Raw genomic sequence first — 21,546 nt, 5'->3', positions numbered from 1 at the left:
ACATGAGCTTTAAATATTTTTTTTTCTTTGCACTTGCTTTTGTGTTATCTAAATTCAGTCCCACACAACCCCAGACCACTCAGTCTTTTAAACCCCTCCAGTGATGATAGTGGTCATCATACGACCCTGAATGTGTTTTCAGCTGGTATTCTGTTTAATATTGATATTTTATTTTCATCACATTTACCCTGCTTTTGATCATTTATTAAGCCCTGACTGTGAACCTATAGGAGGTAAACTCAGCCAATCAAACTATGGAGCCTATCTCTGTGTTGCCAAGAAGAACAGTCGCCATAGCAACCTCATATACCCCCTGCCTTTACCATGAGACGAAAAGGCAAACTGGAAAGAACCGAGATGTTCATTGAAAAAAGTGCTAAATGAATGAAAGGTTGATAGTAAAGAAAGCTGTGTAATGCTGTTTAAACCCTTAATATTTTAGATCAAGGATAGCAGAACTTAGCAGAGTTTCTGAATGCTCCCTTAAACTTCCAGATAGAAGATAAAAAACAGTTCAGTAAGCATGTGCTGTGTTTGAAATGAAGCAGAAACATGAGAGGTATACGGCTTTACACAGATCTGACATGATATTTTAGCTGGAGGTTGATAACATCTGTTTCATCATTACAGATTATACGCTTTTCAGTGTAACTGAATGTCATTGTCAGTGTCATTTTATTCTGAAATCCTTTATCATACTTTATTGATTCCCAGAAGCCTGGTCACACACTGCTGTGGGATGGCATCCCATTCTTCAACCAGCATTTGTCGCAAGTCAGCCAATGCGGTTGTCTTCGTCACACTGGCATTAACAGCATGCCCAAGCTGATCCCACAGGTGTTCAGTGGGGTTGCGGTCAGGACTACTGGCAGGCCCTTCCATCCTCTCCACTCCCAAATTCTGGAGGTAGTCTGAGCATTGTCATCGTGGAGGATAGAGTTTGGTCCCAGACTGTGGAGATGTGGGATTGCCGCTGGTTGCAGAATCTCATCTCAATATATCTCTGCGTTGAGATTGACTCCAATGATGAAAAGCCTTGTTTTTCTAGTAAGGGGGATGCCGCCCCACACCATCACACTTCCTCTACCAAAAGATGTTACTCTATCAGTGCAGCAATCAGCATAGTGTTCTCCACATCTCATAATTGAACATAACATTCCTCCACATGTTCAGGTTCCAGTGCATGTGTTACAGTCCCCTGCGCAAATGGGCCTGTTGGTGAAGAGCAGTGGCAGAATAAGCTGTTTGGCATTGACAGAAGATTTAGTAAATGTTTCATCAGCACATCCCACATACTCAGCTCTGCTACTCATCCCACAAATGCATGTTCCTTACAAATGTGTCACCATTTTAAAGGGAAATAAACAGGATTTCCAATGGCATAAGATTTATTGCCAAGAAGCATTGTTACAACAAAGAAATAATGTACCAAACACATTTTCTTACTTTTTAAAAGTTTACATACAGAAGTTAAAGAAGGGGACCATATAGGACCTACTGGACATTCATTTGACAAGTTTGACTGAAAGCAAGGAAATTATTATTAATAAAAGTCAGTCATGCATACTGTAGTGTAACGGTGTAGCATTGTCCAGAGTAATGCATAATGATATGAGGTACAGGATATTCTATAAGGTGTTAAGTGCAAACAGAAGATAAACAGATTATCTTAAGAAATACAGAAGTAGATAGATATAAACGCATTTACCCTATGAAAATAAGGAAACAGACAAAAATGTGAACTTTAGGTGTAAGGGATTCAGGGACTATGTGAGGCATGTTTCTGCTCTCTAGGTTTTACATTAACAACATACCTGAACTGTGCTCTGAATGAGTCAAGAGAGGATAAATGACTTTCCAGGGTGGAGTCTTGGAGCTGTGGATGAGATCCTTTTAAAAGAGACACATTGTCACAGGACAGAGTCTGAGGCAGGAATAATGCAAGACGAGCTGTCTGAAATGGTCAGAGGCAAGAGTTAAAGCGAGAGGGAGGGAGGCCACACAGTTAGGAGTGGGTCTGATCCTCAGTGTGAGTCATCCTCTGTGAAAACACTGTGGGTTCCCATGAGGCCAGCTCTCAGTGAACACAGTGTGGTTAAAAGGGCATGACTATCATTCAAACGCCATAATCCTGTGCTGCTCATTGTAACAGGAGACAGTGTAAATGTGCTCATATGTGTGTGTGAGAGAGAAACAGTCACAAGAATGGAAATTTTTGTGTATACCTGTGCCAAGGTGATAAAGAAAGGTACAGTAGCTGTCACTTCTTTGTTACTATGGTTACCAGTGAATAGTAAACCCTCACGTGTTGGTCCTTTGGGTTTTGTTGTTTTAAACTGCTGGATTACAACTCTGCAGGCTGCATGTGTGGTTAAAAGAGGCTGTGAGGACATGTTTTTATAATGTTCACAGTACAAGGTTTTTAAATGTCCAATGAAGCTGCAAATTAAATAAATATGATCTTAAGAATAAGTTTGTTTTTGTAGTCATTATCCAAATAGTTTTTGTTTACTTGAATGATGTATAAACTGGTCTATAGCCTGTTTCTTATGTCATAAAAGCGCCTCTCTCTATACTTCAAAAATCCACCCATACAATCTCAAATCAGCTCACTAATTAAAACATCAAGTTTCCTCTGGTTTCCTAGCAACCTCACGATGATTAGACCCAGGAAGTCAAGACGCCATGCTCATGGCTGTATACTCAGAGATACATGTAAATAAGGAGCCAGCACACAGTCTCACTGATAATTTGTATCAAAAACAAACACTCTCTTATTGACAGCACCTCTCCTGAAGTCTGAACATGAGACCAAAAGCTGTAATTAACTTTGATTTGGCCTACTATAATGACAATGATTCTTTAATCCATAAAAATGCACTTTATATGGACAAAAATATTTTGCCACACTTGTTAATTATTGAGTTCAGGTGTTTTAATCAGACCTGTTAGCACAGGTGTATAAAATCAAGCACCTAGCCATGCAGTCTCTATTTGCAAACATTTGTGATCCCAAATGGGTCTAAAGAGCTCACTGACTTCAAACATGGTATTGTGATGGATACCACGTCAGCAATAAGATGTTTCATTAAATTTCATACATTCTGGATATTCCACAGTCAACTGTAAGTTATATTATTAGAAAATGGAAGCATCAAAGAACAACAGCAACTTAGCTGTGAATCAGAAGGCCACGTAAAATCCCAGAGTGCTGCCAACAACTGCAGATTCCATGACTGAAAAGTTCTAAACTTCCACTAGTGTTAATGTTAGCACATTAATAGAATGGAGTAACCATGTCCAAGCAGCAGCATGCAATCTGCAAAGTCCACTGCGGAGTGGTGTAAAGTACACCAACACTGGACGGGGGAACAGTGGAAGAAGTGAGAGACTACTGTGTGGGATAATGGAATGGGGGCTATCTTTGAGGGTTTGGGCTAGGCCCCTTATCTCTAATGAAGGACAATCTTACTGCTTCAGCATACCAAGACATTTTGGACAATGCTATGCTTCCAACTCTATGGCAACAGTTCAGGAAAGGCCCCTTTCTATTCTAACATGACTGTGCTCCAGTAAGCAAATCATGGACTATAAAGACATGGTTTGATGAGTTTAGTGTGGAAGAACTTGACTGGCTCTCACAGAGTCCTGATCTCAACACTCCTGAGCACCTTTGGGATACACTGAAACCGATTGAGTGCTAGGCCTTCTTGTCCAACATCAGTGCCTGACCACATAAATGCTTTAGAGAATAAATGGGCACAAATTCCCTCAGAAACACCAAGAAGAGTGGGAGATGTTAGAGCTGCAACAGCGGGATCAACTCTATAACTCTGCTACGTTAGATGGTGATATGTCCCCTTTCAGTTACTTTGCCTTCTGTTGACCTTTCCCAAAAGTTAGCAAGCTAATAATCAGCTTTATTTTGAGCATTGAAAACACTTATCTTATATTTACACTTAGGTATGTGGATACCTGGCTCAAAATGAGCTTTTAATTTGTCAAACATGGGAGTTATCTATTTATGTTATAGCTAATGTTTGTATTATTATAAATTTGGTTTATTTGCAGTCTTTCACAAGCAACTATGGTTTATAGTGTTTAAATTGGGGCTGAAGATAGCCAAAGACTTGCAGTGAATGCCACTACAAAATAACCTTTAGCCATTTCAGTTGCAAACAAAAGAAGGATGCAAAACAAGAGTGGAATCATTCGTTTTCCTCCAGTCATATGACATAAAGACAGACAAGGTAAAACATTAGATCTAGGATAATCAATAAATAAAACTTAAAAATTATATTCCGTGGAAGTTTGGGTGATAAGAGTCTTCTTCTCATAAATAGTCTTAGTCTTTCTCAAAAACCTCTGAGAGGCCTCCAGGTGTTCACATTCTCACACTTTGTCTGCCCTACTTTGGCATTTCTCTGAGCAAACCCTCATTAGCATGACGTCCCTGCTAACATAATGAGAGGGAGATAAGCAGAGAGACAGAGCCTGGACCTGGCAACCTGCAGCATCATAATCATTTGATTACTGGTGAAATAATGCTGGGAATTGTTTTTAGGAGAATGTGAAGGATGGAAGACAGGAGATGGAGGGAGAGAGAGAGCAGGTGTGGAGGGAGAATGACTGAGGGATGAGTCACAGCTGTTTTTTGGATTTAAAAAAATGGAATATTAGTTTGGTGATTTTAGAGAAAGCTAATGGAACCTGGCAACCTTCCAGGTAATGGTGATAGTTCTGCACTCATTACCAGTCACTGTGCTGCTAAAGTTGTATGTTTTTTTGACTGAAGAGACACACTGAACACAAATAAAGCAGAGCAGTAATAAAACCATAAGGCGTAGACCACACAGGATGATTACACAACATATGGGAGGTTTACATCCATATGCTGCCCACTGTGATTGTAAATTAAAATCCCAACTACGCTTACGCATATTAAAGAATTAAAGCATGCTGACTCCAGCTGCAGGCTCACCAGCAGCTGGCAGCAGCAGACCTCAGATGTCACTGGATTGTTAATGAGACAGGACACCCAGCCCTGGTCTGACTGGATCAAAGTGGCTTCATGGTCAGAGCTTCAGAGCAGAGCGACCTCCACCACAGAAACATGAAGAGCTTCTCCTCTTTGCTACATCCTCATAACCTTTTAAATTGTCTGCTCTTCTCCCTTTTGCTGCAGTTTTTGAGAAAATTCTTTTTTTTCTTGCTTTTCCAACTGCTGCATCAGTATTTTTTTAGATTTATTTAACTAGGAAAACCTCACTAAGATTAAAAATCTCATTTACAAGATTGTCCTGGCATGATGGATATGAGTGGGATTAGCCAATACTGATGGCAGGCCTTGCCATCCATCGGTGTGTGAATGTGGAGTGAATGGATGTGCATGGGTAAATATGACATGGAGCATATAAGCACAACTAGAAACTCACTATGGACATTGACTCACAACACAACACACAACATTAGCTTACTTAAAGCAAGTGCTGGTTGAAAAATGGGATGCCGTCCCACAGCAGTGTGTGACCAGGCTGGTGACCAGCATGAGGAGGAGGTGTCAGGCTGTTGTGGTTGTGTATGGTTCTTCTGTTTCTTCTGTAAGACAACACCAAACAAAAGTCAATGGTAGAACAAGCTGTTTGACACTGGCAGAAAAGATTTGGAAAATTTTTATAGGTACAACTCACATACTCAGCTCTGCTGCTTATCTTAAATAATGCATATTCCTCACAAATGTGGCACCATTTAAAAGGGAAATAAACAAGCTTTCAACTGTATAAGATTTATCGCCAAGAAGCATTTTTTACAACATAGAAATCATCCACCATACACAACCTTCCTTACATTTTGTGCTAAGTTTAGATACCAAGTTGTGTTTCACTTTGTACCATTGTATAAGCAACATGACCACTGAAGCTGGCCAGACAGCAAGAAATAACAACAGTTAAGTAAGCTGTAAAGCTGTGAACGTGTATCTCGCATATGGCTGTCAGGATTGTTTGTGATTTTTCCAACAACCGAATGAAAATCTGTTGAGTGACATCATCTGGAATTGAAGTAAGAAGGCCATTGTTTTTCACACAGTCTGTGTGGACTGTTGGTTTGGCTCTTATGAATTCTCCAAAAGGGAGGATTATGATGTGCTGTTTCTGATAATAAGAGGGAGATGAAATAATGGATGGGCACAGTTATTCTGCAGCTTCTGTCATTAAAAGATCACTTCAGATCCTTTTACTCTCTTGTGCTTTTTCGTCTCTGTTTTCTCCCTGAAGAAATCCACGTCATAGTTATTATCATGATAAAGCAAAGCTACTTCTGACTGACATGCGGTATTAAAGGTTGTTCATTGCTAAATGTTCTAGCTCTGTGAATATTCATGTCAGCGATGTATGCCGGTATCGTTGATAATTACAGCCGTATGCAGTTAAAATCATTCATACATTTTTCTAATCTGTGTGCATAGAACACCTAACCATTACCAAAAGTTCCAAAACCATGCACAGTTTAAAAACGGTTCCCTCTGCTTTTCATCTGTGCACAGACTTTATGAAAATGTTCCCAAAATGTAGGGAACTGTTCCCATAGTATTTTGTTTTTCAATATGTGGGCTTGGATTATGAATTGTCTGCTCTGATTTTGGTACAAATTACCTTTTTATCTTTTCTTAACTAAGCTCTCTGGGGGTCTGTGGTTACCAGTTTATCAGAAATGCCAGTTAAGACCATTACAATATTTTCCTTCTACCCTGCAATAACAATGTTTTCTTAACTGCATGATAATTTAGATGGAAGATGTTTTGGTTTTGTTGTTAAGAGATCAGTTACAAACAGAAGTTTATTAAGCATATGTTAAAATATTGCAAGTAATAAACACAATTGAATGGCCCACACAAATGATATTCTTTTAAGAATTACCACACAGTCTGGCAAGCTATACAACTGCTGCACAGTGAAAGTACAGAGGAAGGTCAATAAGAATGGCTGGTGTGTTTTCTGTGGTAGTACATAGAAGTAGTTCACAGAAATCTTATCAGTAAGGGATAAGGCCCAATGACATTTGACCACCGAAAGCAGATGAGTTTATACTCAGTCTGAATAAACATTTGTGCAAAGTTTGCAGAAATTCCCTCAAAGTATTGTGGGAATATGGAGTTCAAAAGTGAGGAAGGAACATGGAGCTCAATGACCCTGACCTTTGACCTACGAGCTCCAGAATCAAACCAATCTATCCTTGAGACCTAGTGGATGTACAAAGCTAGAAAGAAAAAGAAAGAAGAAGAAGAAAGAAAGTCCCTCAAAGGAGTCTCCAGATACTCTGAAAACATAATACATCCAGCTTTGGCTACTGCCAGTGCTGAGGCATAAACATTATAATAGCAGCATACAAGATCTCCAATTTAACAGATTGCATCCTGTTATACTGATGAAACATTCAGTGTCTTTGTCAGTATCCACCTATTTGGATGTTTTACTCTTTAGATGATTTTATAAATATATTATTGTCCATACAGTTTGGCTTTTTTTTTTGGCAGAAAAGATAAATAAAAACTCTTTAATGTCAAAGTAAAAACTGATTTTTACAAGGAAATGTCAATTAAATCCCCACTGTGAAGCACGGTGGTTGCATCACCATGCAGTGGGATGCTTCTCAGCAACCAGCCCTAGAAGGCTTGTAAAAATAGAGGGCAAAATGAACCTGGCACTCAGACTCAGTGCTGTGATTGCAGCCAAAGGGGAAGCTACTAAATACTGACCTGAAGGGGGTATTTATGCACTTATTTAACATTACATGTTTTTGTTTAATTTACATAGAAATCTGTTTTTACTTTGATATTAGAGTTTTTTCTGTCATAAAAGCAAAAATATAGAAAATGATTGATTTATAAAGTCAAGGGGGTGAATACTTTTTATAGGCACTTTACCTGAAATGACATTTTCTGTTTATCGTGTCATTATTGATTCATCATGTGAAGTTTAAATAAAAGGTAAATTATCTTCTTGAAAGACAAATGTAGGGTTGGTTAAAAAAGCAAGGAATACATTCATTATACCTACAGTGTGTAGGCAGAGTTTACCAATGAAGATGTAGGAAATGTTTCCTTTCCTCTCCTTACATCATAAAATAAGCGTTTCTAATCATTGAAGCACTCTAAGTCTCTGCAGAGACAGGAGAATGTCGGATTCAAAGTCAAAGATAAAAGGGAGGATGTGTCTTATTTTATCACCACGACTCATAGTAAACTCTCTTCTGTCTTACAACATTTGTATCAAGCTTGAAGAAAGATGCTTTGTGAGTCTTGAAGTAGTGCAATTGGTGGATAAAGTCGCTGACTTCAAGATAGCCCAAAGGTCTGGAAGGGATTTTGATTATTTTAGCACTGGAGAGATACAGAATCACAGAAGAATAGCAAATAGTTTAAAAGTCAAAACGGCCACTGCACAAGCTGCAAATTAACAAGCCTAATTTTCTGCCTTATGCCAGATGTTTCTGATTTGTTTTTCAGAGAAGGAAAATGCCAGTTTAGAGATACTGTTGTTGCGCAGTTGTTAAGCACTAAAAGAACATGTTTACAAAACTCTCAGCACTTTCAGCAGCTCATACAGCAACTGAACAGATGAACACTGAAATTATTAGAGAATGTATAAACATATTAGATATTCTGTAACAGACTGCATAGAGGCTAAATGTGCAGCATTCTTAAAATCAGTATTGCACAAAATAAATATTTTCTAATGATGTGGATTTGTTGTTACCAGCTCTGTGTTTACATGGACAGGCCAGTGCTTTTTTATGCTTGTTTACAAACCCCCACTCAGGTATACATCTTTTAGGAGCAAAATAACAGACTGTCATCACAAAAGTACTAATAAAGGAGAACCAAACTGAAGCAAAGACACTGAAACACAACAGATAACAGCAAAAACTCCGAGATGTAGATAGTTACTTGAAATCAATCACAGACTCTGGTTTTCATATGTTTAGCATTCAGCTGCTGCTCTCACAGATTGTGACACTATGGTACCAGCTCTATGTGTCTTTAATCAGTGTTTCGATTTCTCTCTAGGGATGGTACCTGGCACCTGGTACTTTTATCACCTCTGGCAAGGTTTCAAGTGAGCTAAGCCAATACTACCAACCACTGAGTGGTCAGAAAGCATCAACCCTTGGACTGTTACGGGTGGGATGTCCAACAAGGTAATTAAACTCCTCTTGCAGGCAGCCACATACTGCTTTATGTCTTCCTACACTCACCTGTACCTTTTAGCAGTATTTTGTCTTACTACTATGGAAAAAAATTCTCTCTTTGCTTAGACAAAAAGCGTCAAACCATGAACCAGGATCACTGTTGCCTCGATGTCTTCCGTCACCGCTGTGTTGGACTATCTAATCCCTCTATGTATCTCTCTGCTGATGCAAAATGATGCACTTTCCACAAAAATGGTGCATTTTAGAGTAAGATTATAAACTTCAATAGGGCAGCTGCCAAATCAGGAATCACTGTTATCAGACAGGCTTTGAACAATGTTATTTTAGCCAAAGCATGCAACATGCAAGTGATTTTGTAAAGGCTAGACATGACAGAACTACTAAGCTTAAATAAAATTAAAAAAAAACAACAACAAAAAAAAAACGGTGTCTTATTTTGTTGAAAACAGGAAAAGTGAGTACAGCCAGTGTACCAGACCTGTCAAACATTACTGTTACATGTGTAATAAACCTTTGAACTGTTCAAACCATTCAAAATAGACTCAATGTCTTTGTTTATGATAAATAGATATTGTTGAATGCTGTCATTACATGGGGTTTTCTTTTGCAATGGACATTGCACATACTCAAAGGTAAACCAAAAACTACAAAACCCAAAAGGGTCAAACATTTGGTAACTTTATCAATAAAAGAGCAGTTTTATTTCCACTAGCTGGAACGGTTGATAGGTCGGTAAATCAAGGAATGAAATAAATGATATTCTAAGGACATAGATTTTTGTGTAACAACTGAAATGTTGGGAATAAAACCAAAGAGCTAAGTTTATTTTATACTCACTTGGGGAACACCATGTGGTGAGATAATTTCAAACACTATTCACAATGTGCTTTTCATTGTCAGTGATGTTAGACGGCCCCTTTTCCTTTCACTTTTGACTTCTGCTGGGCCTTTGTATACCATCCTGACCCCAGAAATATAGAGCTAAAGAGTAAAACTGATTAAATAAGCAAGGAAAAAGAGTGCTACAGCGTGGAATGAGACATTCAGAGTCACATCAGAATTGGAGGAAGAACAAAATTGATAGCGATTTACTTTATATTAACAAAAGTCAGTTGGAAGTGAATACAAGATTAACACATGGATCTTGGACTGCTCTATGATCTTCATTCTCCTTTATAGGAAAAGGATTGTGATTACTTGATTATGTTAAGAGGATTTCAACAGGGAACTACTATTAGGCCATACCTACCACTGAGAGTTTCATGTTTTTCTAACTATTAACTGTGTAAACTTTAAATTACATACACAACATTATCACTGATAGATTTCATACAGGCTCCACATTTACAGGTCACTTTTTAAAGTTTCTTTCGTTCTTAAAAGAACACAAGATCTAGCCTTTGTTTCCATGATTTGCTTCAGAAAGTTAAATTTCCATAAATTCTAGATTCATCTCATACAAAGAAACACATTTCAAGACTGTTTTTTATCTTGACAGTTTACAGCTCAGGAACAACAACAAAAAATAAACTTAGCACAAAAAGTAAGGCAATTTGTGTTTGGTACATTATTTCTTTGTTGTAACAATGCTTCTTGGTAATAAATCTTATATTGTTGGAAAGCCTGTTTATTACCCTTTTAAATGATGCCACATTTGTAAGGAACATGCATTTGTGGGATGAGCAGCAGAGCCGAGTATGTGGGTTGTGCCCATGAAAAATGTTACAGATCTTCTCTGCCCATGCCAAACAGCTTATTTTGCTGTTGCTATTGACTCTTGTTTTGAGCGTCTGGTACCCCCAGGTGCTGCCAGAAGGGTGCTTGATTGGCAGCACCCGTGAGCATGGGCCCTGCTACATTGGTCAGTAGATGTCTGCTTCAAGAATCGGCGTGCCACATTTGATCGATCTGGATAGGGCCCGTTGGTTGGGCAACTTCAAGCTGGTGTTCCGCAAAACCAAGTTGCGGCATTGTTTGGAGTGAACCCTAGTACCATCTCCAGACTGAAGGCCAAGTTCCATATAACGGGGAATGTCAGAGACAGGCCGCAAAGTGGGCGTCCCAAGAAGACAACACCCCAGTAATACTGTTTTCTCACCCTGTCAGCAAGAACTCTATCCTCCAAGATGACAACACTCGCCCCCACAGAGCGGGGTTTATCAGAGACTGCCTCCAGAATTTGGGAGTGGAGAGGATGGGATGGCCTGCCAGCAGTCTGACCTAAACCCCATTGAACACTTGTGGGATCAGCTTGGTGTCCTGTTTGTGCCAGAGTGACCAACACAACCACGTTGGCTGACTTGCGACAAATGCTGGCTGAAGAATGGGATGCCATCCCGCAGCAGTGTGTGACCAGGCTGGTGACCAGCATGACAGGAGGAGGAGCCAGGCTGTTGTGGCTGTGTATGGTTCTTCCACACACTACTGAGGCTCCTGTTTGTTAAATAAATTGTTAAATTGTCAGTATGTCTTGTTTCTTAAAACTTCAATCATCCAATCCACCAAACACCAAACAAGAGTCAAGGGCAGAATCAGCTGTTTAGCATTGGCAGAGAAGATTTGGCACATTTTTCATGGGTGCGACCCACATACTCAGCTCTGCTGCTCATCCCACAAATGCATGATCCTTACAAATGTGGCATCATTTAAAAGGGTAATAAACAGGCTTTCCAACGCTATGAAATGTATTGCCAAGAAGCATTGTTACAACAAAGAAATAATGTACCAAACACAAATTGCCTTTTTTTTGTTTTAAGTTTAGAATATTGTGGAAGATTCCACTTTGCAAATGTTTCCTAGACCCTCTTGCTATTCTCTCACTCTGAATCAGTACACACAACTGCAGTCATGGGGAGGACTGCTGACTTGACATTTGTCCAAAAGAAAATCATTGGCATCCTCCACAAGGTGGGTAAGCCACATAAGGTAATTGCTGAAAGGGCAGGCTGTTCTTCGAGTGCTGTATCAAAGCATATTCATGGAAAGTTGACGAGAAGGGTAAAATGCAAGTAATGTGGGCTTTATAACACCCCAGCAGTGCCACGGACTGATTGGCTCCATGCCATGTTACACAGATGAAATACTTTGTGCAAAAGGAGCTCCAACCAACTACTGAGTGCATAAATGAGCGTAATTTTTTCAGAAAGATGACATTTCTGTATTATAAATTTTTTTTGGGTTTAACCCTCTATGGTACGCAATATGATGCCAGGTGGAAAAAATATTTGTGGTGTTTTTTGTCATAAAATAGACTAAATAAACATGATTATTTATTTATTTATTTACTTTTAATTTTGAAGGGTTCTTTTTGGGTTGCATTGCCTCAAGGCAACACTGTCTCATAATTGTACAGAATGAACAAGAAACAGTATCATTTAAAATTTGAACTAAATCTGTTTTAAAGCATATTGAAAATGCAAAGTATCTGCAACAGGTTGCAATTCATGTTATTTGAACTTTAACAATGAAAAGACCTATTTTTAATATCATCAGATTACAATATTTCATGTCTGCATGTTACCTTGTGGGAATGTTCCTGGAGTTTTCCCACATCAGGTCCTTGGCTCTTTTTGTTGCTACATGTAGGAGAACTGAAAAAAAAAATGTCATTTGCATGCTATGAAAATATCCAGAAAATGATAAGTTATTATGTATGCCTCTTACAGTCTATCTTCCTGTATAGTGGTAAAACTCATTGCTGTACATTTACCTTCACTGTCCTCATCCTGATCAACATCACTTTTAACTTTCCTCATCCTTGTTCTCATCGTGATTAATCTTACTGTCCTTCTCCTCATTCTCATTTCAGTAATCACAGATTAATACCTAAATATGCAATACCAAAATGCAATGGTATCATTGTAAATCCATAATGGTACAGCGTTTGCAGTTTTCCATAATAGTATGGTGTTGCCTCAGGGTAACATGTATATTTTAACCATTTTCCATTATTTATTCATCCAAAAACAAAACAAAACAAAAAAAAACAAAACAAAACAAAAAAAAAAACCAAACAAACAAAAAAACAACAAAAAACAACATTTAATAACTAGGAATTAAACTTTACCAACCAATTAATTATGTACCCATTTTTTTCCAGCCTCAGAAATGTCTGGAAAATGTATTTTCTTGCAGCAAAATAGCCGAGCTGTTTTTCTGTGAGAATGTCTGCACAAAAAGGATTCAACAATGGCTTCCAGAGAGTTATGTGACAAACTAGAACACTGTTTTAGGTTACTTGAGATCCTGCCATTTTTCTTTAAAGTATTCTATCATACTTGGGGATATTTAATGTGAGTGCACAAGGCCAAAAAAGTGGTATGTTGCCTACAGGTAACACCGTCCTATAGGGGGTGAAATGTTTCTCTATGTATGAGATGAGTGTTGGTGTTTTTGCTGCAGACTATTATAAGCTATGACATGGTTTTATTACTGGGATGAAATAAGCATGGGCTTAGCCTTTAATTAATGAAAACAGCATAAATTTACTGACACTAAAGAAAGATCTTTTTGGTAATACGATTGCTCTGAGGGTTTTAAATCTGTATAGCAGTTTCTATTTGCTATTCATTATTTTTCTTTTATTTGTAGCCTACAGTGCACCAATATATTGAGCAAAAATGGTCTAATTAACTCTCAGGAGCCCATGCCATAGTGACAGTGAGAAGATGTATTTTTCTGATTTCTCATGGCAGTCTACCCAACATCATTTAGCAGTTGATATCTGGCTCCATCTTGTGGCCGTTGGGTGTAATTGCAACTAAAAGTGCAGTGTGCTGCCCTCGTTTAGCCGGATTCTGATTCTCCGCCAACTTGAGTTACACGTCAGAGTGGATCCTGTACTGGTGACTGTACGTGTACGACGCGTCAGACGGTTCCCGGATGTACCGAACACTAAAATGGACCGGGTGGTGGTGGAAGTACCGATCAACAACGGTAAGTAGGCTACACTATCCTACACGTCTGACAAGCCTGCCAGAGACTTGTACTCACATATGCTGGACTGCATCGGCTGCTTCTGTCGATCGTGCACAAGGACTCCTCCTCCTGTTTCTCCTCCGCTGACGCAAGACTGTTTTGACCCTCCTGCAGCCGTTTATGGGGACATTAGAGCCTTATTGGCTATTTAGACTCCTGTCTGACCTATGTGTGTCTTCCGTAGCTGCAGGCTATGGCTGTTTTGTACTCCTGCACTGTGATACAGCTGCTGTCTTCTTTTAAACAGCAGTCTTCAGCTGACTGCTGCTTTCTGCACCAAAACAACAGGGCTAATATCATCAAAGTATACTCATGTGGGGAGTTTACCGCTGGTTAAAAACAGACTGAGATCAATTATGATTCCTCTGATCAACAAAAGCAAACAAGAACATCAGTGACCAAACTGTCTATTTCTAGTTATTATTAATGGTTGTATTTGCTGTTATTGTAATGTTAGGGGAAATGACCATTTTCTTCATCTTTGTCTTCATCAAGGATTTAAATGAGGGATACAGTTTACTGTTTTCATAAAGCAGGATGAACTTATTGGGGTGGGGGGATGGGGGCAAAAAAAACACTTCTATGTGGACAGGACAAGATCAATGAATGGTTTAATTACTACCTTGTTAATGCAAAATCTGACACACAAGGCAAAGAAAGGTAACATGGATTTCGTTCAGCAGATTCGTTTAGCCTCCTAGGTTACATGCTGAAAGGGTTCAGGCCATAGATGTTGATGTGAATTTCCAGGTTCTAGCAGCCAGCCCCAGTCTGTGCATGACATGGTGCAAATATTTTGCAAATCTTGTAGCACAGAATAGACATAATCCTAGAGTCCTGTTTGAAACTATTAATAATGTTGTCTCTTCTCCGTCACCCCCCCCCCCCCCCCCACACACACACACACACAATTTCTTCTGATGATGAGTGTGAAAGATTTCTTTACTTTTTTGTTAGCAAGATCAATGACATCCAAGCACATATCACTACATCCTTTTCTTCTGCTGTTCCCTGCCCACCTCACCAAACAATCTTGGACAAGTTCCCTCCAGTCTCCCTACAAGATCTAAAGAATCTGGTTAGAACTATGAAAATTTCCTCTAGTCCCTTTGACATATTGCCTACCCATCTACTAAAATCTGTAGTAGATTCCACTGGCCCACATATTCTTTCAATTGTCAATAAATCATTAGAATCTGGTCACGTTCCTTCATATTTTAAACATGCTGCTATACAGCCACTTCTCAAAAAAACAAATCTGGACCCCTCTCTGCCCCAAAACTATAGACCCATTTCAAAACTACCCTTTATTTCTAAAATTCTACAAAAAGTGGTTGCCAAACAACTTACAGCCGCTTTGGACACTCATAACATCCTGGACAAGTTTCAGTCTGGTTTTTGTCAGTCACATTCAACAGAATCAGCACTTCTTAGAGTTTTTAATGACCTCCTGATCAGCAGTGATGAAGATAAATGTTCTGTGTTGGTATTATTGGATCTCAGTGCGGCCTTTGACACTGTGGATCATGGTATTTTAGTTGATAGGCTGAAGCAGTGGGTGGGCATTTCTGGCTCAGCTATTGACTGGTTCTCCTCTTACCTGTCAAAGAGAACATTCTCAGTCACTGTTAAAAACCACAGCTCTTCAAATTCCCCCTTGTTTTGTGGAGTTCCCCAAGGTTTGGTCCTTGGCCCAATATTATTTTCTTTGTACCTGCTCCCACTCAGCCACATAATCAGTAGTTTTAAAGATGTATCCTATCACTGTCATGCAGATGACATCCAGCTTCATTTATCTTTTACACCTCAAAATTACACTAAAGTGTCAATTTTACTCAGTTGTTTGAGTGCCATTAAAGACTGGATGTCAGATAATTATCTACAGCTAAATGCTGACAAAACTGAGGTCCTTGTCTCGGCCCCAGATGGTTTAGTGCCAGGGATTTTTAGAGAAACTTGGTACCCTGTCTACTTGTGTAAAACCTGTTTTGCGTAATCTCGATGTTTCATTTAGCCACTCCTCATCTCTAGGTCAACATGTCAATATCTGGTCCGTTCTTGTTTTTTCCAATTCAGAAATATTGCTCAACTAAGACACATTGTTTCTACAGCTCAGATGGAGATGGTTATTCACACTTTCATTTACTCCTGTTTAGACTACTGTAACACACTTTTCACCTGTCTTAGTAAAACATCTATAAATCGTCTACAATTAGTAAAAAAACGCTGCAGCCAGACTACTTACCAAGTCTTCAAAAAGGTCACACATCACACCAATTCTGTATTCCCTCCACTGGCTTCCCATACATTTCAGAATACATTTTAAGATTCTTGTGTTTACTTTTAAAGCCCTGCATGGTCAGGCACCAGCCTACATTATGGAGCTCTTAAAACCTTACAATCCCAGCAGGACTCTTTGGTCCTCTGATCAGGGTCTGCTGGTTGTGCCACACTCCAGACTAAAAACTAAAGGGGACTGTGCATTTAAGGTCCTTGCTCCAACTCTTTGGAAATCTCTTCCGTTGGGTCTAAGATCAGCAGAAACAGTTGATTCTTTTAAAAAGCAACTTAAGACCTACTTGTTTAATCTGGCCTTTACTTAATCTGTTTTGTGCTCTGTGTATTCTCTTATTGTACCTTTGCATTAATTGCTTGTGTTTCTTTTATCTCTTTGTAAAGCACTTTGTGACCTTGCTGTTCTTGAAAGGTGCTATATAAATAAACTTATTATATTATTATTATTATTAATTAGCCTACATCACCAGCACAATATGAACACACACTTAATTAGGGTATTTTGGCTTCACTTTTGTACAAAGGAAAGAGAAAGTGTTGAGTTGTCCTTATCAATAAGCAGTTAATGGTACAGCCCAATCATATGAAGGCACGTGTGTCATTGGTATCCCTATTTATAAGAACAGAAATAATAACAGTAATGAAGGCAACGTTTAATGTCAATGAAGCCTCCCCTACTCTTAACCTCACTTTAAAGTTGTTTTAGTCTTTATCTGCTCTATTTTCCCCTTTTTCTCAGGATATTCCCTAGCTGGTCCCTCCACCACCCCACGAAAGCGTCAGGTGCGTTTTTCAGCCCGTCATGACATCATCCTTCTGCGGGAGGTTATCACCCAGAACCCATTCTCCTCCAAAGAACCAGGTAACTCTAGTATACTGCAAAGTAAATGTCTCATCCTTTAAAACAGAATTTTCATGTGTGATCCCATTGTTCTTCTCAGGACGGATCTGGGCCCGTGTGGGGGAGATAATAACTGCAGCACTCCAAGATGAAAACTTTGAGGTGGATGCCAGACGGTGCAGAGAAAGGACCATGCTGCTGCTGGACTACTACAAGAAACAAGACTTTCCCAGTCTGCGCAGGTTGGCTCGGAGAAATTTAATTACTCAAACTAAATGTGTTTTCTATGCTTTTCTTCATAGTACAAGGCCTTATGGGAAAAAAACAAAGAAACAAAAACAAGTTTAGTTTGTGTGTATGTACTCAGGTTTGGAACAGAGAGGTTGTATGCTCAGAAGGAGGATTTGCTGCATGAGGTTTTGGAGCTGGAGGCTGAGAAGGGGCTTGTGGTCAGCGGGGAAAACACAAAATACCAGGTAGGTGTTAGAGGTGTTATCTTAAGAGGCAAATAGTTAAACTCATACCAAGCAAGTTATGTATTTGTAACAGATAATGTGTTAGTGCAAACCAGCATGAGGTAAATATGAACCGTATTAAAACTTCTATCATATATACTTTAATACCTTAATATAGCAAAAGCAGTTTTTTGAGTTAAGCTTTCAACTGTTCTTGTCCAGAAGGACAGAGATAAAGATATCTTTGACTTAACCTGACAGAGAGAGGTCCTATAAGGTAAAACATGTAGAGCTCACTTAAAACAGCTCTTACCTCCTTGTATTTCTTTTCATAAATGAAGCCTAGCGTTAGTTCATGCAGGACATGGTGGTCATACGCCCAGCTGTGGTCAGCTGATCCTAATTATCACCTCCCAGCTCCCACAGCCAATCACAGCTCTTTCTCTCAACACAGTAGTGCATTTAAATATACTTCACTAATCCCTGCATGCATTAATGCTGAACTAATTTGAACTAATTTTGTTTTATTTAATATGCATTGTCATAAATGTCTCTATCCATATGAGGGTTTCTAGCCATGTGCTCTCTGGAAAGTCAAAGCATGCTGCCTGACTGACCCAGGGAGCATCTTTTGAGCAGAGCCTTCTCTGGCAAGTAAAACTGTATATCCATTTTGCAATCAATGGTTAAATGTATGACAAGAATGTTTCTGACTGAACTGTGGTTGGGTCCCACAACTGCTTCAGAACTTGTGGTCTAGTGTTAGCCATCTGAGATGTGATAAGATCTTCTGATATTTTTTTCCACATTAGGGTTTGAATTTCACTTTTTCGTCAACCTGACACTGTGGCTGATGGATTAAAAAATCTACCAGCCACAAACATTTTTTTACCAGCCACTCTATTTTGACAAGTAGCATTACTTAATTAGTATTATTTAATATCATAATCCATGCTTGTAGTATTTAAGTTATAGGCTATCTAATAAGAGAAAGTTGGTCGTAAATTACCTAAACTATAACTCACTTTAAGCCTTGTTTTTCAACCAGTGCATCTGCATTTGACCCTGTAAATGTTTGCTGTGCTTCCTACAGGGATACTGTGTATTCATAGGCATTTTCCTGCATTTTGAGTGTCAGAATTGGTAGAATTTAATATTCTGTGAGCGATTTCTGCAGCTGCCAAATTTCCTTTCTCATCTCATTCTGACATTCACTAAAAAGAAAACTTTTGGGTGCCAGAAGCCTAGTGGTTATATCTGGTAGTCCCACGTACAGGAGCTGTTGTTCTTGACGTGGGTGGCTATCCTGTGGCTCCTTCCCCGTATGGCATTCCCTACTTTCTCTATCCCCAGATTCTGACACTGCTCACTGTCATGTACAATAAAGGCATAAAAGCCCACAAATTTAGCTTTAAAAATTAGTTTTTAAATCTGTAGAAAGATTGTACATGTCAGCTCTTGCTATTTGTATAATTCCTAATAACTTAATTATCAACACCTGCCTGCTTTATTCAAAACAGTCTCCCTCCTGTCCTTCTTAATATTTCCTTCTTCTTGTTGTGATTTGTAAACAAATGATTGCCTTTGTCTCTTTAAAGGACGACGAGCAGAGAAAGCGAGCTATAGAGGAACTAAGTTTGCCAGAGCAAGACAAACCCAACATCCCACTCTCACCTGCTGCAGGTAATGTGATCATTATTGATTTGAAGTTCTTAGCACTAGATCCTTTTCTATGATGGAGTAACACTTAAAATGTTTTGGCTTCATACATAGTACACAGTTGTCTAACCACTGGTATTGTAACAATGTTATATTGGAAGCATGACAGTCTATCGGCTATACTTTGAACAAAAAGAAGATCTAAAAAGATCAGATCACTTTCATAAATGTACTGTATATTTTTATGGATGTTATTCTCACAGCATTTGATATGTTTTTGCTCACTTTAGAACCAGAAGAGGAGAGGGAAGCAATGGCAGATCTTTCAGCTGCACCCATGGCCAAACGTCCATGCCAGTGCTGCTGCCAGACCTACTCTGAGATCCTCAGCTTCCTGGAGAAACGATCAGAGGCTGAGCAACGGCTTCGAGAGGAGGAGCTTGCCCTGCGTCGAGAGGAGCTAGAGATTCAAAGGAGTACGATTTTTCAGAGATTATGGAAGTGTGTCTGTAAAAATCACCCCTGTGAGAAAAAGAAAGGGGAGATGGTAGTAACTGGGTTATTTTTTCCATCTAGATAAATATATCTCTAGATGTCTCTCTCTTGCCGTATTTTATTTGCTCTCTTAGTCACTAATTTTAGTTGTTTCTGTTGGAGTATGATAGAAGTTCTTTATTCTTTATTTTCAGGTAAGATTGCTCTTGAGAGGGAACGTCTGGGAGCTGACAGGAAGGAAAGAGAAAGGAGATTTGAGCTGGAGAGCCAGGAGAGACAGGTCATCTTGGACCTACTGAAAGAGAAGGTGTTGAAAGGCTGACTTCCCTAAAAATAAGAAGAAAGCATGTAAAGCTTGAAGTTCAACAGGTGGATGTTTCCGGCAGCATATGGACTTGGTGAAATAACCAAACAAAATCTGGCTGGGTTGGTGACATGACTTTCTTAAGTTCCTAGAAAAGTCACACAACAGCTGATCTAAACCGATCTCAACAGAAACTCTCTGTGTGGAATTCCTCATGGCTTGGTCTGCATGAAGATTTAAAAGATTTACTGCAATGTTGTCCCAGGAAAGGAATGCAGGAAAAGGTGTGGTGACATGTCTTTTACTTAAGGTGTGGCGATCCCCTGAGCCAAAACTGGCACACAGGTTCATAATGCACCAGAATAACCTGCAGCACAAAACAGGGAGACGCTTTTAAGTACCTTTGATCCTGTTTAAAGTGTAAGGAACAAAAACCTATGTTATTTAAGGTTAGGGAAAAAGTAGGACATGCTGTTTTATTTAACATCTGATGTTATATAAATAGTGCAGCTCAAAAATTGTGTAGCATTTAAAGGGATACTTCAACATTATGGCAAATTCGCCCATTGTCATAATTCCTGTAGTCTTAGTAATAGGTTCGTTACCTTTAGTTGTCAGTGAAAGCTGTTTTTAGATCTGGGGGGACCGATATACCAGCTGCACAGCTAACGCTATGGAAGCAGACAGTATTTTTTGCTTTCCCTCATCAAACTCATCAAATACACAATCCAACAACTCCAAAACGCTCTCGTGGACAAGTTGTGACTTGCACATTCACCACGCCATGATATAATAATGTATAATTATGTAACATTTCGACACATGAAGCAAATACTCTGAACTATTTCTTGAGTAAACCACTAGGCAGAGTGACACAGTGCAGCAGCTATGTCTGGAGTGTAATTCCAGCTTTGCATTTAACTTTAAAACATCTCTGTCTCGTAATGTTCCATGATTATTTCATAGCGTGGTGAATGTACAGGTCACAACTTGTCCATGAGAGTGTTTTGGAGTTGTTGGATTGTGTATTTGATGAGTTTGATGAGGGAAAGCAAAAAATTCCATCTGCTTCCATAGCATTGGCTGTGCAGCTGGTATATTGGTCCCCCCAGATCTAAAAATGGCTTGTACTGACAATTAAAGGAAACAAACAAATTACTAAGACCATAGGAATTATGGCAATGGGCGAATTTGCCAAAATTTTGAAGTATCCCTTTAACATATTCATGTCTTTACATGTTCTATGTATGGTCAGTCCTTTTTCAATGTGAGGCCATTTTGGTTAAAATCTTAAGAATAAAACATATTTT

At 39.0% G+C, this 21,546-nt stretch overlaps 1 protein-coding gene across 1 annotated transcript; it reads left to right on the top strand.

Moving 5' to 3' along the window:
* The first annotated feature begins 14,045 nt into the window (after positions 1-14,045).
* On the top strand, positions 14,046-20,798 carry si:dkey-45d16.4 (scaffold attachment factor B1). Its single transcript, XM_041786003.1, has 7 exons — positions 14,046-14,145; positions 17,222-17,344; positions 17,424-17,565; positions 17,691-17,799; positions 19,377-19,461; positions 19,728-19,913; positions 20,127-20,798. The coding sequence occupies exons 1-7, from the start codon at positions 14,109-14,111 to the stop codon at positions 20,252-20,254; spliced, it is 810 nt and encodes a 269-aa protein (XP_041641937.1). The 5' UTR covers positions 14,046-14,108; the 3' UTR covers positions 20,255-20,798.
* Positions 20,799-21,546: the final 748 nt, after the last annotated feature.

Source organism: Cheilinus undulatus, linkage group 4 (genome assembly GCF_018320785.1).
Source record: "Cheilinus undulatus linkage group 4, ASM1832078v1, whole genome shotgun sequence".
In the NCBI taxonomy this organism is placed as follows: domain Eukaryota; kingdom Metazoa; phylum Chordata; class Actinopteri; order Labriformes; family Labridae; genus Cheilinus; species Cheilinus undulatus.
Note: the sequence above shows the minus strand (reverse complement) of the source record. Positions and strands in the feature narration are given on the sequence as shown.

Coding starts and splice junctions, on each gene's coding strand:
- si:dkey-45d16.4 (XM_041786003.1), top strand. CDS start 14,109: ATGGACCGGGTGGTGGTGGAAGTACCGATCAACAACG. Junction 17,566..17,690: donor GACTTTCCCAGTCTGCGCAG/GTTGGCTCGGAG, acceptor GTATGTACTCAG/GTTTGGAACAGAGAGGTTGT. Junction 19,914..20,126: donor GGAGCTAGAGATTCAAAGGA/GTACGATTTTTC, acceptor CTTTATTTTCAG/GTAAGATTGCTCTTGAGAGG.